At 35.3% G+C, this 16111-nt stretch overlaps 2 protein-coding genes across 5 annotated transcripts in view; one reads left to right on the plus strand and one right to left on the minus strand.

The window, feature by feature from the left end:
• The window catches only part of LOC118267381 (uncharacterized), a 27845-nt gene extending 18033 nt beyond the window's left edge, over nucleotides 1-9812 (plus strand). Inside the window, exons 2-6 of the mRNA XM_035581300.2 lie at nucleotides 3401-3580; nucleotides 4855-4976; nucleotides 6058-6298; nucleotides 6545-6807; nucleotides 6999-9812. Coding sequence (XP_035437193.2) covers nucleotides 3401-3580; nucleotides 4855-4976; nucleotides 6058-6298; nucleotides 6545-6807; nucleotides 6999-9137 — 2945 coding nt within the window. The 3' untranslated portion in view covers nucleotides 9138-9812. The remainder of the gene's footprint in view (nucleotides 1-3400; nucleotides 3581-4854; nucleotides 4977-6057; nucleotides 6299-6544; nucleotides 6808-6998) is intronic.
• The window catches only part of LOC118267406 (inositol-trisphosphate 3-kinase B), a 164446-nt gene continuing 158136 nt past the window's right edge, over nucleotides 9802-16111 (minus strand). For all 4 annotated transcript variants that reach the window (XM_035581370.2, XM_035581371.2, XM_035581373.2 and 1 more), the window contains 5 exons: nucleotides 15398-15577; nucleotides 12973-13045; nucleotides 12612-12739; nucleotides 11024-11275; nucleotides 9802-10857 (listed from right to left, as the gene is read on the minus strand). In XM_035581370.2, coding sequence (XP_035437263.1) covers nucleotides 10510-10857; nucleotides 11024-11275; nucleotides 12612-12739; nucleotides 12973-13045; nucleotides 15398-15577 — 981 coding nt within the window. In that variant the 3' untranslated portion in view covers nucleotides 9802-10509. The remainder of the gene's footprint in view (nucleotides 10858-11023; nucleotides 11276-12611; nucleotides 12740-12972; nucleotides 13046-15397; nucleotides 15578-16111) is intronic.

Below are 16111 nucleotides of genomic sequence, written 5' to 3' on the forward strand. Positions count from 1 at the left end.
CACAGTAATATATCCCTATACAGTGTGATACTACGCATACATAGGTATAGAAAAGGCGTCTGTTTTTTTTTTACTCCAAATTACAGATAATTTTGAAATTAAAGAAAGAACAGAAGAAGTCCTTGATTTCGATATAATAAATTCATTCGTCATAGAAACAGCATGTACACGCCCTTTCAATCCTAAGCTACTTATTAAACACATGATTACCATATAGAACTAGTTGATTTCTGTGTCAGCTTCATTAGCTACCTTAGAATCGATTCTCTTATCTTGTTATCGATTAAGTATGTAAGCATTATTAATTGTTGTCCTCGATTTTTAGGGTTGTCAGTAGATGCTGAATCTTTAAGTTTTGATGCAAATTGTCCGTCTCTTGTGACACTCTGTGAAGTACACAATTGTAATTGAAATGAACATTTGAATTTAGTGAAGTTAGGTGATTAGTTGGTTTCAAAAATCAATCTTAATGTATAATTTAAGTTTACAGTACTTACAATTTTTATTTAGTTTCGTCTTTGACTGCTAATAGAAAACTGTTGAAGGCAAATCCTCCGCTAACGTCAATCACCGGTGACTACCACGGCGATGTGTTAATACATAGGCTTTGTTTTTTCTTTTTACTTTAAGTAGGTTAATGTTAAACAATTTTAGTTTTATTATATTTTGATGTTAAGTTTTCTGAAAATTATCTTCTTTTTTTCCTTCTAATTCTTTATCGTAATGAAATTATATTCTATCGTCATACATGTTCTTAGCAACCCTAGTCTTTGACGCCATTGCCTCTTGTTTATTTACTACATGTTTAATGAAGACCTCTTGACTTGGAGAGACAATCGAAATTAAACATTTAATCAGCCACTGAGCTACTGTATCTCTTTTGACAATAGTTTTATCATTAAAAGGGTTTCTTGACGCAACAATGGATTCTTTGATATAGGGGACTAACGTGCGTAGACCATTGAGATATGGAATGTTTAGGTATATCGACTTAATTTCTTAATTTTCATTGTACGTGGCAATGCTGCCAGTCTTTTAGGCACCCTACCTTACGACAGAAAGTATTGAGAACTAATTATTAATTTATAGTTATTAAAAAAAACTTGTTTTATAGACCAAATTTTAAGACGGAGATTCTTTTCGATCCTGAGAAAACTGACCATGATTTTTTTCGTCTTTTCGTCTAAGTATAACTTAGTTTTACGTTTAAAGTAATCGAAACAAGAGCGCATTCGACGCTATTGGTTGATTGGTTGTTTTATTCGATTATATTAAACATAAAGCAAACTCGTACAGATACGGTACGGATCAGACAGTTAAAGGTCAAAAGTTGTTAAGCATTTTGTAAGAGACAAATTTAATTGCATTGTATTTGCAATATTAACCTAGACACAATAAACAGTTCAGTTCTTCCATTCACACAAATTAATAACACTACTTCTTATTCCATCTACATATTAGATTCCATCTAATTTCATATCATAGTCGTCCGTATGCATATTAAAAATCTATTAATCGTCCTTTGCAGTGGACTTGGCAGTGACACCGACCTTCAGAACCACAATAGTTCTATTCAATCGAGTCCCTCTGTCGTAAATCGGTTTTATATTCATTAAATGACGATAACACAGTAATATGGACCGCGCCTTCCTTTGAATACCAATACAAGCTGGTAGAATGGACGCTACTGTGCAAAACCACAAATGGGTTCTATAGATTGCAGCGGCTTTTGGATTAAACGAGTTCTTTGCAAGTACATTTGATGTATGAACTGGTATACAGAGTCGCGAGGGGTATGGAGGTCGGATTATTTAATGGTGGCGCTCAACCCATGTGTTGTGTATACCTATTCCTTCAATTTGTGATCATATGACAAAAACTGACGAAAGTATAGTTACACAGCATCAGCCTATAAGTGGCCACTGCTGACCAAAGGCCTTTTCTCACACGGAGAAGGTTTGACCTTTAATCACCATGTTTGCTCAATGCGGATTGAATAATTAGAAATTATAAGCTCAGCTTTCCTTACGACATTGTCCTGCACCGTTTGTTAGTGGTGTCTAAATAATCTTAGAAAGTACATATAACTCGAAAAAAGTCACATTGGTACTTGCCGTTGGTAGGTTTCGAACCCGCGCACTCATGCATTAGAAGCGGGCACCAGGCCACCACGACTATCTTAAAAGTCATACAGTTATTTATGTAATGTAAAAAAAGCAGTTACAATTCGATCGTAAAAAGATGACTGAACTGCCATCAAGACTTGGTGAAAGATAAATTACAACCACCAAATGAAGGAAACATTCCTCTCATTCCTATTCCCATGACCAAACATTTCTTATACCTTAATTTCATGGTGAAGTGACGGTCATCAGTACTAACAATATAAGACATTTTCTCTGATTCATTCATACGACAAACAATGCACCTTTTTGTCAACCATCGGACACTGATCTTAAACTTTTTACTTACTTCTAATCAATCGAGTAATCCCATACAATTTGGAGTAAAAACCAAGTAATTTGTGTTGACTCGCGCGTAAAATTGTCATTAAGTAAAAAGTCCGTTAACTGGTTAATTAGAGCCCTATATTTCTTACTGCCGTGGTTGTTTCGTTAGGAGAATAATGCTAAATGCTTCTGTTACGGTCTGACATTGTTTAAAATTATTGGGTTAACAAGAATATCACGATTGCCGTAAACAATATATGTATTTTGTTACTTTTTAACAACCTCGTTTGTTATTTATAGCGAGAAATTAAAGTTAAAAATCACGACTGTTTGTATTAGTATCTCACCATGATGTGGAAATACATTTAAAATACCAAGTTTTGTAGAAATTCATGCTATGAAGAGGTAGAAGATATTCCTATACTATGCAAAACCAAATCTATAAACTATAATATGTCGGATACCCTAGCCAGAAATCACAAACTGTGTTCCTAAGAGTTTATTGCTTCGTGATCAGCGGACTGCAATATACTTTTAATGAGTACTGCCTTATGACTGCCTCCTTGGTCTAGTGGTTACAAGAGCGATTGCTAGGTCAAGGTTCTCGGGTTCGGTTCCCGGGTCGGTCAAAGTATTACTGAGTTTTTTCCGGTTTTCAAAAATTTCTCAGTAATAGCACGGGGTCTGGAATTGTGCCCATTATATGGCAATAGGCTCACCCCATATTATAACTATGGGACTTATAACACAAATGGTACAAATTGGGTATGCATTGAGCAGTGGCATTACGTGCCGTAATGTGCACTTCTGGCTACCCCTTCAGGGATAAAAGGCGTGACGATACAGTACAGAATATATTATTATACTCTTCATTAGTATTCTCTATCTCTCCCACCTATCTAATATTCTATTAAATCTAGTGACTAACACAAAACAATTTCAAATTCCAGGTCTTCTCTACAACAACTACTTACCTGATGACCCGGAGGAACAGGGCATCATACTTCGGAAGCTATCAGACTACTGCGGGAAGTCCATGTTCAACTTCACCACGGAAGATGCTGAGCCTCCCTTCAAGTGGGACTTCTACCACTCTTTCTTCTTCTCTTACACCGTTGTCAGTACTATCGGTGAGTTTATTATTGTATTCTGTTTTTACTGTATCCACACTTTGATTTGCGCGGTGGCTAGGCAAATGGATGCCGGGCGACATTTAGTGGGCTCATTTGCCGCACTGAGCAACTCTTTATGTGATCCACAAATTGTTGTTTCGTGTCTGGGTGTCGTGTGCTTGTGAACTTGTATGTTTGTAAACGCACCCATGACATAGGAGAAAATCCTAGTGTGTTTTATTTTTATATAAAAAAGAAAAATAAGTTGTTAGCACGCAACACTTTGATCTTAGTGATAACTTTTAATCACAATTAATAATAAGCAATATGTTTTAAAAACATATGTCTGTCGTATCTACTAACTTTTTCTTGAAAATGATAGAATGCAAACTCAACCTACAATCCACACTAGAAATATTTGGTTTTAGATTTCTTTATTGATACTATAGTATATTAGATGAAAATGATGCATGAAATGTTTTTACATTTATGAACAGCTACTGTTAGCTTACTTCATTCATCTTTGCATTGTTCCTGATCAATTGAACGATTCTCACCATAACACTAAACGTCTAATTAGTTACTTTGTGTTGGTATAGTTAAGTCTTTGTATTATTACCTTACTATGACACACCACTACAAAATATTATGTTTTGTAATACACAATTGTCTATTTGAACATTTTCTAAGACCGAAGAGAATTAAATAATAGAATTAGTGAATTATGTATTGGCTACATCCTTGAAGTAGTTATAAAACTTAATACTTAATGTGCATGCTGTTGCTACTACTAAATTTGTCACTTAGCCCTGTTTTAACCGCCTGTGTCGCATATCATCATTATTATCATCAAGACCTATAAGTGGCCACTGCTGGCCAAAGGCCTCTTACCACACGGAGAAGGTTTGAGTATTAATCACCACACTTAACGAGTAAACTAGAAATTATAAGCTCAGATTTCCTTACGATCAGTAAGTGTTTGACACTCCCTTTCGCCTCACCCAAGGCGGGAGAAGCCATTGGTATGTTTTACCCCTCAAAAGGTTAATCATGATGTATTCCTTCATCGTTTTTCAGTGGTATCTATATAATCGCTTATATGCGACATATATGTTCCTGCCGCTCATGTCGTATTGTTGCGACAGAGAACATGTATGATGTTTTCGTTCTATTCACACGATTGCTCCTCTGTATTTAGTGTAGATATATTATTTTCGTTTTTAGCCACACGTTAGCGGCACGGTAATTGATATTTAAGTGGTGTTAATAATTTTATAATGTATTTTTTTCAGGATATGGCAACTTGGCACCAACAACGCACTTGGGAAGAATCCTGATGATATTCTACGGTCTGTTTGGTATCCCCATCAACGGTATCCTACTCGCCAATCTCGGTGAATACTTCGGCATGCAGGTGATTATCATTTTTGTATCATTTGTTTTCCTATAACACAATTTTATTATGAACACAGTATACTTTACTAGTACTAGTAAAGTACAGTATACTTTACTAGTACTAGTAAAGTATACTGTGAGATACGTGCTATAGATGTGTGCTATGGATGCATGTTATGGATGTGTGCTATGAATGCGTGATATGGATGGTTTCCCTACTCTCGATAATCGCATACACGAGCTGCGCATCTTCCCCGCGCAGCAAATTTGCGGCGGTGCATTTTACTCGCACCGCTACATGTATCGGCTTCATATCAGTGGAAATGGTCACATACTTTCACAGCTTAGCTATTATATCCTCGCAGAAAAACACCCTAAGAGTAAAGAGATAATTACAACAACAGTCATCATCATCAGTGTAATAAAACCACACATGCGCCTGCTCACTTAAATAGCAACGAATCAGTCATACTCGTATGTTTAACTAAACATCAACATTTGTTCAAGATAAGTGATCCATAAAGTTAAACCACACATTATCTCAAAGACATTATTTTTATTTATAAAGTAGTAAAATGTCTTTTTATCATGAATTAGGTATCTTGTGTGTTTTCATTCTCAAGTTATGACTCAAATTATGTTTTTTTTCTACAAGTTTCTTTTAAAATATATATATTTTTTGTTGGAAAATTTTATTATCCAATGACTTCTCGCGCCTTGGGCGAGGCGAAAGGGAATGTAAGGCTCTTACTGACTAAAAACTACTCCATTTCGACTCCTGCTTTTCGAACCCGAGCCCCGCTAAACCCGCTAGGTAGTCCGCAGCTCCGGTTCTTTCAAACTATACAAAGTTACTATCTTTTTAGAACCAGTTCATTTTCCCCCATAAATAATTGAAGGTGGACAATATTCGCTTAAAATGTAACAAGTTAAAAGTAAAATTATCATACTCTACAAAGCAATGAGCCTGAGACTCACTAAGTTCCAACAGTTCTTACTATTTACTACTCTTTGGACCACATTTTAATATTCAGAGCAACACCTCAATCCTACACTTTGCTATGAAATTTTTATACATCAACACCATTTATTTCTTCCAGCTCATATCAGTGTACCGCAAGTACAAACGGCGCAATGAGAAAAGGGCCCATAACCTGGGATACTACTTCACCAACTTTGGCATGTTGGGTCAAATCTTCCTGTACCTGGTGCCTGGTTTCCTGTTCTTCATTTTCCTGCCTGCCTGCATCTTCGTGGTCTTCGAAGGATGGGACTACGTTGCTGCTATCTATTATGCCTTCGTCACCTTAACTACTATTGGTTTTGGTGATTTAGTCGCCGGTAAGAATAATTATTATGTTTACGTGTTTTTTTTTTCTTCTTTTTCTATGCACTGAATTTTGAAAAGATTTAAGAAATAATCGTTAACAATTTTTTTTTTATTGATCATGGCTTATCAGCTTGACTGCTGCATTTACGTTTATGACATTTACCAATGGAACTTTCTTAAATTACATTTTTTTATTTACTGTTTACCTAATATTTAGTTTTGTTTTAATTAATTATATTGTTATTTTTACATTCCAGGTACGGTGAACAACGGCTTCAAATATGGCTACTTCTGCGCCTACCAAATATTCCTGATAGTCTGGATCACATTCGGTCTCGGATACATTGTCATGTTGCTCGGGTTTATCACCAGTGGTATGAGATCTGAACGAATCCATAGAATAGAACAAAAGTTTGCTTGCCAATTCAAGAACACACAAAACAGGATCCTCCAAGGTTTCACCAAGGATCTGTCAGCACTTAGAAAGATAATCAATGAAGCCAACTTGATTAAGATAAAGGTATGTTTCTAGCCAACTTCATTAAATCAAATCGCAATAACAAAATAGTAGCTATCGAAGAAACATGAATAAATGAATACTACAAACGCATTAAAAAATTTTGCAAACATGACACTAATTCTGTATTTAATCTAAATGTAGGTGAAAAATGGTAATTCTCAAACTAATGTTTACTGTCTTAATCATTTCAGCCGGTGTATGTAGAACCGCACCCTCCGCTCTACCGAAGTGCAAGCTGTCCCATTTTCACATACGATGTCGAACCGAGAGGCCCGATATACAAGAGAAAACGAGCGAATTCCGAAAATATTCAACTCTCAGCAAAAGACATGCTCCGAATACAATCCGATACGGATCTTCTTGGAATTGATAAAGAGAAAACATTTACCGCCTCTGCTATAGTCAAACCTGCCGAATTATTGGCTCGTGTAGTAAATGTTTTGGGCGGACTGGAACAAGCGCAGAAAGATCGTAACGACAAAGGAATTCATCTATTTGATGACGAACACATTTTGGCTAATGAAAGGCCTCCTATGTTTAGTATAGGCCAAGATTATTTACCGAACAATCCAAAACGAACAAGAGCATTGAGTGTAGCTGTGCCAAATTATAAAAAGGAATATATTCCCCAGGAAGTGCATGAACACACATGGACTAATGGTGAATCAGCTGAGAAATTCAGAAGAGAAGCTAATATTCGAAGTGGTAAATTATCACTGCCATCTAAAGTTTATCCTGAGGATGTAGCACCGTCTCAAAATATAATAACAAGATTTTTCTCACGAAAACCAAGTTCAAGTGACCTCATAAATCCTCAAGCAATTAACGAAAATATCAAAGATACATCTAACGCTTCTAAGTCAAGGCGAGGGAATGTGTTCCCCACCTTCTTTGGATCTGAAGAACGAAATGAGGCAGATGCTTATAAAGAAAAAACAAAGAGGGGTAGACACAGTATCTTTCCAACCTTTGATTTTAATAATGATGAAGAAGATTATCTAGCCAATGCGTACCGTGAAAGAACTAGTCGTGGAAGACATAGCATTTTTCCAACCTTTGATTTCTCGGAAGATGAGGATGCAGCAGCTGTTAAAGCATATCAACAAAAGTCTAAAAGACACAGTATTTTCCCTACATTTGATTTTAGCGAAGATGAAGATGCTAAAGCATACAAAGACAGGACGAAATCTGGTCGACGTAGCATATTCCCTACGTTCGATTTTAGTGATCCTGACGATGATGCAGAACGCTACAGGGAAAATACTAAACGCGGTAGGCGAAGCATATTCCCAAGTTTCAATTTCAGTGGACTTACTAGTAATGACGACGACACTGTAGATGAAGATGAAGTGAAGAAATACCAAAACCGTACGAAAAAGGGACGTCTTAGCTTATTCCCTTCATTTGGCCGTTCTAAGAAAAATGACGATGACGTAATGCCGGAGAGCTCAGACGAACTAGTCGATTATAAGAACAAAACTCGTTCTGGACGTGGAAGCCTATTCCCATCCTTTGGTGCATCTCGTAAAAATAGTTCGCCAAATACAGGAGCAGGAGATTTAGAATCTTCAATAAAACAATTTAATAAACAAAAGCGATTTAATCGCAATAGGTCTCTAGAAGAACCGGGACAAACGTCAAGTGACTTAGAGCGTTATAGAAATAGAACAAGACATGGTCGCCCAAGTTTGTTCGACCCAGATGTGAACATAACTAGTCTTCCTGAAGCCGAACAAGTTGAAGTCTTAGAAAATACGAGTGTGGCTGATCTTCTCAGAGCCTTAGCAGTTTTGGAAACTGCAGCTGGATCGTCTAACGACCCCCCTGGACTAATGGACTTTATAACCGAGCCGAGCGCTGTTGCATCTCAGCGAAGGGGATCGATAAGGCCAGACTTTTCAATACCTACTCCTCCTAGTAGAGATAGTCTTGAAGATAAGTCAAGACGTTTCGAAGATTCTGGACCACGACGAAGAAGGGTGTCTGCAAGGGCTGCCGCTCCACAGTTTACTCCTACACTAGCAACTGTGGTCGCTGGGGCAGAGTTACAGATACCAACAGCTACTGCTGCCCGGGAGACTCGGATGTCAATGCTGCAGCAGCCACCACCTCCTTATTCAGAGACTGAAGGTGAAGAAGAGGTAGCGAAGCCTCGAACGAGGAGGTATTCCCCCGCTCCAGCTGATGCTGGCCGATCCAGCACAGGTCCTGTGCCAAGACTCTTCTCTCGCATGCGAAGAGAAAGCGCAAACGCAGAAGAGGGAGATTCAAGACGTTGTAGTTTAACTGATGTAGTTGTAGACAACTTTAAAGACAAAGACAATACGTAACAAAGTGCCTTTTAGCAAATTTAGAGAGTAATAATTTAAAATTGTAATTTATTTAATTTAAGTTAGGATTAAGTAAGTGATGAATATGAACCGTCCAATATTTTATAGTCGTTTTAATGTGATTCCTAAAGTCAATTAAGAAATCATCACATCTGCCACAAGATGTCCACTACTGAATATAGGCTGCTCTGCATCCAGCGGCTGTCTGCGACCGTAAAGCAGAGGGTGTCTGTCCCCCTTTGGGTGGACGCTCTCAATAACCTTTCTGCCCCAGCGGGATGTGCCATGTGCCCTGCCCACTGCCACTTAAGCTTGCTAATCCGTTGGGCTATGTCGGCGAGTCTTTTTCGTTTGCGGATCTCCTCATTTTTTATTCGATCTCGCAAAGAAATTGAGAAATATATCGTCTATATTTTTATTGGATGAAGTAAAGGACTATTATAGGTACTTTGTTTGTGATACACAAACAGATATATAAGTCTAAAATGTACATTGATTAGAATTATAAGACTGCTGCTTATTCCTCAAAGAATGGATGTAATTATTTGCTTGAGATGTCTAATTTAACTATGATGTAATAATTAACAAGGAAATATGTTCAAAGAACGTGTAAAATATTATTAAAATTTCATAAGCCAGGATGTGAAATAAAAAATAAACGAAATTGACGAGAAATATTTTTTATTTAGTACCTTTAGATTGTTTTAAACTTATAATATTGACTTCCATCTAGTCATTACACTAATATAGTGTACTTAAAACAAAATAAATATCTGCTAATGAATCAACTATTATGATTTCATGAAAGTTCTATAATAAAACTTACAATAAAAACGGATAATGATACATAAAGTTCTGTATTTCAGTTCTTTTACACTAGCAATAATAAATTTGTTCTAAATTGATCAGAATCATTAAGTCGTTAGGTACTTGAAATAACCTTAGAATACAATTTTACAATTAATTCAATACAGAAACAAAAACATTAAAACTATTGGTGGTGCCCAAATCTAACGCTAGCATTGAGTATTTTAAACTTAACGTTACAAATATATTTATAATACTATGGATTATTTACAAGAAATATAGAATAAGTATAGGTACATAGTCGTGAACGATTACGATCAAAAAGATCGTCTCATTTAACATGTTTTTGCGATGCCCAACTTAATGCTTCTCAATTCACGCATGCGTTACAGAGTAACCTTTCATTTTCACACTGTATACACGTCACTTCATTCACGCTAAGTTCAGCGTCGCATAAACATGCCATCAGATCTGTACAGCTCAGTATTACTACTGAAAATGCATAACAGTACAACATCACGGTGCACAGTCAATTCTCATGAGATTTCTCTCAAGTCTTGATACTTCAAGTATCAAAATTGTCCTTTCGAACATTCTTTTCTAGGGTTACGTCAGAATAGCACTGGTCTATGTTGCCGTTGTCGTCCTTACTGAGAGATTGGAAGATCGAGATGAGGTTGTTTAGTCCAATGAGGTAGCCGTCTTCGTGGTTGCCGACTTTCCAGACAGAGTTATGGTCTATGCTGACATTGTCTGGAACGGGGACAGTCTTTGCGAAGTCAATCATCCAGATGGAAGCCCTTCTTTTGTCGTGAACGAAGAGTAAGGAGCTGCCGATGAGCTCGTGAGATCTGAAGAACGATGACTCTTTCAGTGTATCCCTGATGCTCCTCAGTCTTTCTAAGTATTTCGGCTGTAAAGATGAAAAAGTAAAATTAATATAAGTAGGCAATATCAATAAGTACATAAAAAAATTATAATAGCCATTAAATTGGGAACAAAATGTTTGAATGAAACTTAAATACTCCAATTTCTTTTCGGATCTAAATTAAAAATATAGTCAAATCAATGAAACTTACCGCAGCATTAGGAAAGTTACTGGTAAAGTCTTTGAAAGCTTCAACAATTTGTTCTCTAGTCTTAGTAGTCTTGAAGTCTTTGGAGCTAGTGCCATCAGCTTTCTTGACACCGTCTATCCTGAAGCCGAGGGTCGCAGTGGAACTGATGGTCTCCCTCCAGATCATGTACCTTGGCTTCGTAACGCCTTTACTCCTGTGCTCTTCATCAGTTGGCGCTTTAGGGTCTATCTGGATCATCTTTTCGTACATATCCTGGAAAGATAAAACATAACAGTTTAGAACTCTGGTTTCTTACATATTTTTTAAAGTTACTTTAGATACATTAAGATTATCAGCTGTTTTTAGAATTGTCAAGCCAAATTGAACCACCTCATTATAGCACTAGTTATTAGCGTTTTCGATGTACAATACATAATTAATTTTCGAGACGCTATTAAACACGTTCCCATTGACCCTTTGACATTCATTTACTCTAACTCCAATCTTGACTTCTAATCTATTCATAGCCTCTAATTGCTTGCTATTTATAATGCAATAACAACTAATAAGTAAAAATACAATTTCAATGATTATTATGACTTGAGTGACTATTTTTATGACTGGTTTGCTTACAACATAATTACGATAGTATATGTTTAGTTTCATATCATTGACGTACGAAGTGGTAATTAAGACGGGTTTATCAATGCGTCCACACATTCTCTGACATTGTCGGATAAGCAATGAACTCTATGAGCGACGTTATGGAGGTCGCTAGCATAAAGAAGTTGTTTTATGTCTTCTATCATCTGTTTATACATATTTTGCTTTGCATTCTCTGTTTAATCATTGTTGCTTTTGAATAACCACTGTTTGATCATTTCTCCAATTTAGGTCATTGGAAAGAATCTTGTATTTTTTTTATTTCATTTCAGACGTATGTCGTATTGAATATCAAGCATTGAAAGTCACACAATCCCAATTTACTTTTACTTTTTATTGGAATGGATTTTAAATGGCTTTCGCAACAACCGATACAGATATGAACTTGAAAAATATAAAACAAAAAAGAAATCTGAACAAATATTGCATAAAAAATCTACAATAACAATCGACGTAACTATGACGTCGGTACTATGCTAAAGTATAAAGCGCACGTTTGAACAGTAGTACGTGATGTAGTAAAATCAAGTGTTGATGTTTACTATCGAATATTTGTCGACCTTATTGCTAAAGGCATAAGGGCGTCTACTGGTCAGCCGGAACTTAATCGAGTGCACAAATAATATAAAGTGCAATAAAACGATATTGACGTATGCCTACCGATACGTGTGTAAAGTTTAATGCTTGATATCAAAGTACAGGATCGGAGTTTGACATTTGGAATTAAGATTTAAATCCTGATGTACTTGTACGTTTTAATTCAACAAAGAGAATAGGGGCTAAAATTAATTATGATGGCAAAGATTTTGATAAAATCAAATATGCAACACATAATTATCTATATGACTCTAAAATAAATAAATTCGTGACAAAATTTCCTAAGGTCCAATAGCGAGCTCAAAATCTAATCTGATAAACAATTTAATACATTTTTGTTGATACTCACTTTTCTCAATTTAGTTTTCTCCTTAGCCTTGGCGAGCTCTTCCTCCAGGTACGTCCTGACTCCAATCTTGCAGTCCATGACGCAGGGACTGTCGAAATCGCTCAGCAAGTCTTGTAGTTGTAAATACACTGTATGGGAATGCTTGGTTAAGGAAATAGCGGTTTTGTTTCATAGAATTCAAATAATTATAAGAGCCTATGAAATAGACTGTTTTCAAAAAGGTATATTCGGATGAATAGTAAAGTGACTCTTTAAATTTTAGTCACTATAGGTAGAAAGACAAGTCTTTCTATTTATTGTCCATCTTTATGATACTCGATGTTATTTGTTTAAGTGTTATTTGTATTTGTAAAAAGGATACGTTCTCCGTCTTCACAGGTGACTTGTCCCTTGTATTCAGGTACGAACGGCCGAAGAACGTCTTTCATCAGAATCTGTAATGAGAAAAATAGTAACATTAAAATTAAGTTCAAAAGTTTAAAATGTGAAGAACTAGTACTTCCCCATCTAGTAAATAATGCGTATATTAATGAAAATGCTGTGAAAGCAGACGATGATAATCGAAAGCACGAGTCTACTATCGTTTTCTTCTAAGAACATTATCTAATCTTCAAGCTTGATTTACATTAAGAGGTCAATAGACATGTAAGCCATGTCAACAATTTTAAAGCACGTGCAAAGACATAAGAGTCTGAAGATAATCAAAGAAAGAATGTTATCCACATGTCAGTTAATACAGAGGAAAGGAATGATGAAACAAACAAAATAGAGTAACAAAAAGAAAACAATCAAAAATGTTAACGCTAAGCTAAAAGAAGATAAAAAGCGTAAAGGAAAAGTCATTATAAGCACCAAAATTCAAATACTAATGATATATGCCCAAACATTTCTCCATATACGAGTATTACGTTCGCATGTTTTATTCAAACGCTTGTAAATAAATTGCGTCAAATGCCTATCTTCGAATCATAGCCTAATCTAACCCATTTTTCCTTGTGACGTATACAAGTTGCCAATACATCAAACATTGTATTTTTTTACTCAACATCAGTATGTACATTTACATGAAAAACATTATTTAAATGAAGTTATTCTTATTTCGTAACGTCTAAAGTACTCATAGAATCGTCTACGTGTAGTGTTGCTTAAAACGTAGAAATAGTCGGTACAAATAAGAAATTCGCACGTCCGAATTGTCATTACGTAAAGCATTTGACATGACGTCAACTAATTATCTGTATTCAGTTTTAATTGTCTTTTTTAATTTATTGTTGAAAACAAATTCTTATCAAACCATATTTTTATGGCAATCAAGAAATTTGACACGCTTCTTTGGATGTAAAAGATTAATCTGATACTAAGATAAATAACGCAAAATATATTTTTTTAAAAGACTATGGTCTACAAAAATTTTGTTGAAAAATTATAAAATCGTTTAAAAATCTCCGATTTAAATAATTTATGTAACGAGAGAAAATGCTAGAAAAATTCGTTCAAAGCTGCACTAAAATAAAAATCGTTTGTAAACCTGTTTATTAAAAATAAATAATGTTTCATATTATTAAAGAGCACTATTGTAGAGTTCAAGCAATCATAATAAATAACCTACAGACATGACATGTTGCGGTTTTGTCAAGGAAAAAATAACATATTAATAATCGAACAAAAACTTTGAATCGCAATTTGTGACCTAAACTTTATGCTGAAAGGCCTAAGGTTAATTTTAGTTTAAAAGTCAGATTTTATCATATACACCTACATATTTGTAGCTATTTGCTCGCTAATAATACGTTGTATTTGAATTAAATACTATTGGATGTTGTATTAAACTTTCTTGTTTGATTTATTTAATGTCTAGCCAATTTTCAAACACTTTTTCAGTGATATTGTATTGTATACTTTGTGGTTCAGTAACCGCATCTTATAAATCATCTACATCTTCAAAATTATTCCTTTTAAAAACCATAATTATTAGTTTCATTCAAGTAAGAAAATCCAATTACCTTTAGTTCAGCTAAGCTTTTAGTTTTTTGTTTCCAATTATTTGTAAGTCAAACTACACAGGTCGGTTATTGACTTTGTCTAACCGCGAAAAGTTAAAGAAAAAATCAGCTGATTCACGTGTTCGATGACTCTATTCGACATAAAACTGTGAAGAAAATTTTATGACTCACCTTTTAACTCGAAGTTAACGCTCATTACGTGTTAGAATTTTGGTTAACAAAACCGGATTCAGTAAGGAACTTTAGGTAAAAACGTCACACGCATCATATGGATTCTTGGATGAAAAGCAAAAAGTTTGAAACTAGTTTAACAGTAATCATAGTAGCAGGTAAGAATATGGAAATACTATAAAATATTTTAGCTGTAGGTATGAAGGAAAAAGTAAACAATGAAACTAAAGAACATACTCCAATCTTTAAGAAAGGACATGAATGAATTTACGCACAGACACCACGTGGAGCAATAGTAATCGTAGTAGTAGGTAATGATTAATATTTCGAAGAAGCAACGTTTTAGGCAAGTGACCAACTTAAAACAGTGCTCGATGTACGTAATACTAACAAATGTGTTTGTCATACTCATGAACTCTGATTTATTGGAAGAGAATTAACAGTACATGACAAATATAAGGAAGATGTCCTTGTAAATATGGATGGTAAAACATTTATTGTAAATGATCAGAAGAATTTAGATAATGTGTTTATCAAAGCAGTAGACATGTCCTTAACATCAGTATTGGAAAGTAAATCTTCACCTAGTTCTTATTTAATTCTGCTATTTACCTTAAAACACCTTTCTTCTTGCGGACAGAGTTTCTTCAAGATTGTGCCTTGGTCAGGCCCCGCCTTGAAGTTGCCTTGATGTCCAGCTAGTTGGATCCAAGGATACCGCTGTTTCTTGTAGGTTTGGAAGAACGGCGTCCACTGCACGATGTTGCGGAGTTTACGCCATCTTTCCGATTGCTGGAATAGGATAAGATGAAATTAAGTTTTGTTTTAACTATGGTAAAATTTAAAATCGGTTGTTTTGAATTAAAAGCCAAATAAAGTCCATAGTAACGAAGTAATGGCAGCTAAAATTAAAGCTGATTTCACTGACAATAGATCAGTAGACAAAGACAAAAACTTAAATAAAGACAATAGATACAATGATAGCATTAAAAATGAGAAAAGTGACTCCTACGTGGCCCCCTATTCAAAGTATTTTTCCCACATTACGTACTACTGTTTATTTATTCACGTTGACGTGATTATACGTAATTATGATTTATATGTATGTAGAGGTATAGCTTGTACATTTCCTTCGACCCAGTTTTTATTCGTATTACTAAATATGCACTTGTGCACGCTTGCGAGTGACGTGCAGGTGTTTAGTATAAGGTGCTACGTAAAATATGGTTTTGTCGTCAACTCGTATTTTTATTGTTATTGCTTTTGCGATAATATTTTAAAATAACCTTGTGTGTTAATTCCTGTTTTCACTTAGATTTTTAAAGC

This window comes from Spodoptera frugiperda, chromosome 6 (genome assembly GCF_023101765.2).
Source record: "Spodoptera frugiperda isolate SF20-4 chromosome 6, AGI-APGP_CSIRO_Sfru_2.0, whole genome shotgun sequence".
In the NCBI taxonomy this organism is placed as follows: Eukaryota; Metazoa; Arthropoda; class Insecta; order Lepidoptera; family Noctuidae; genus Spodoptera; species Spodoptera frugiperda.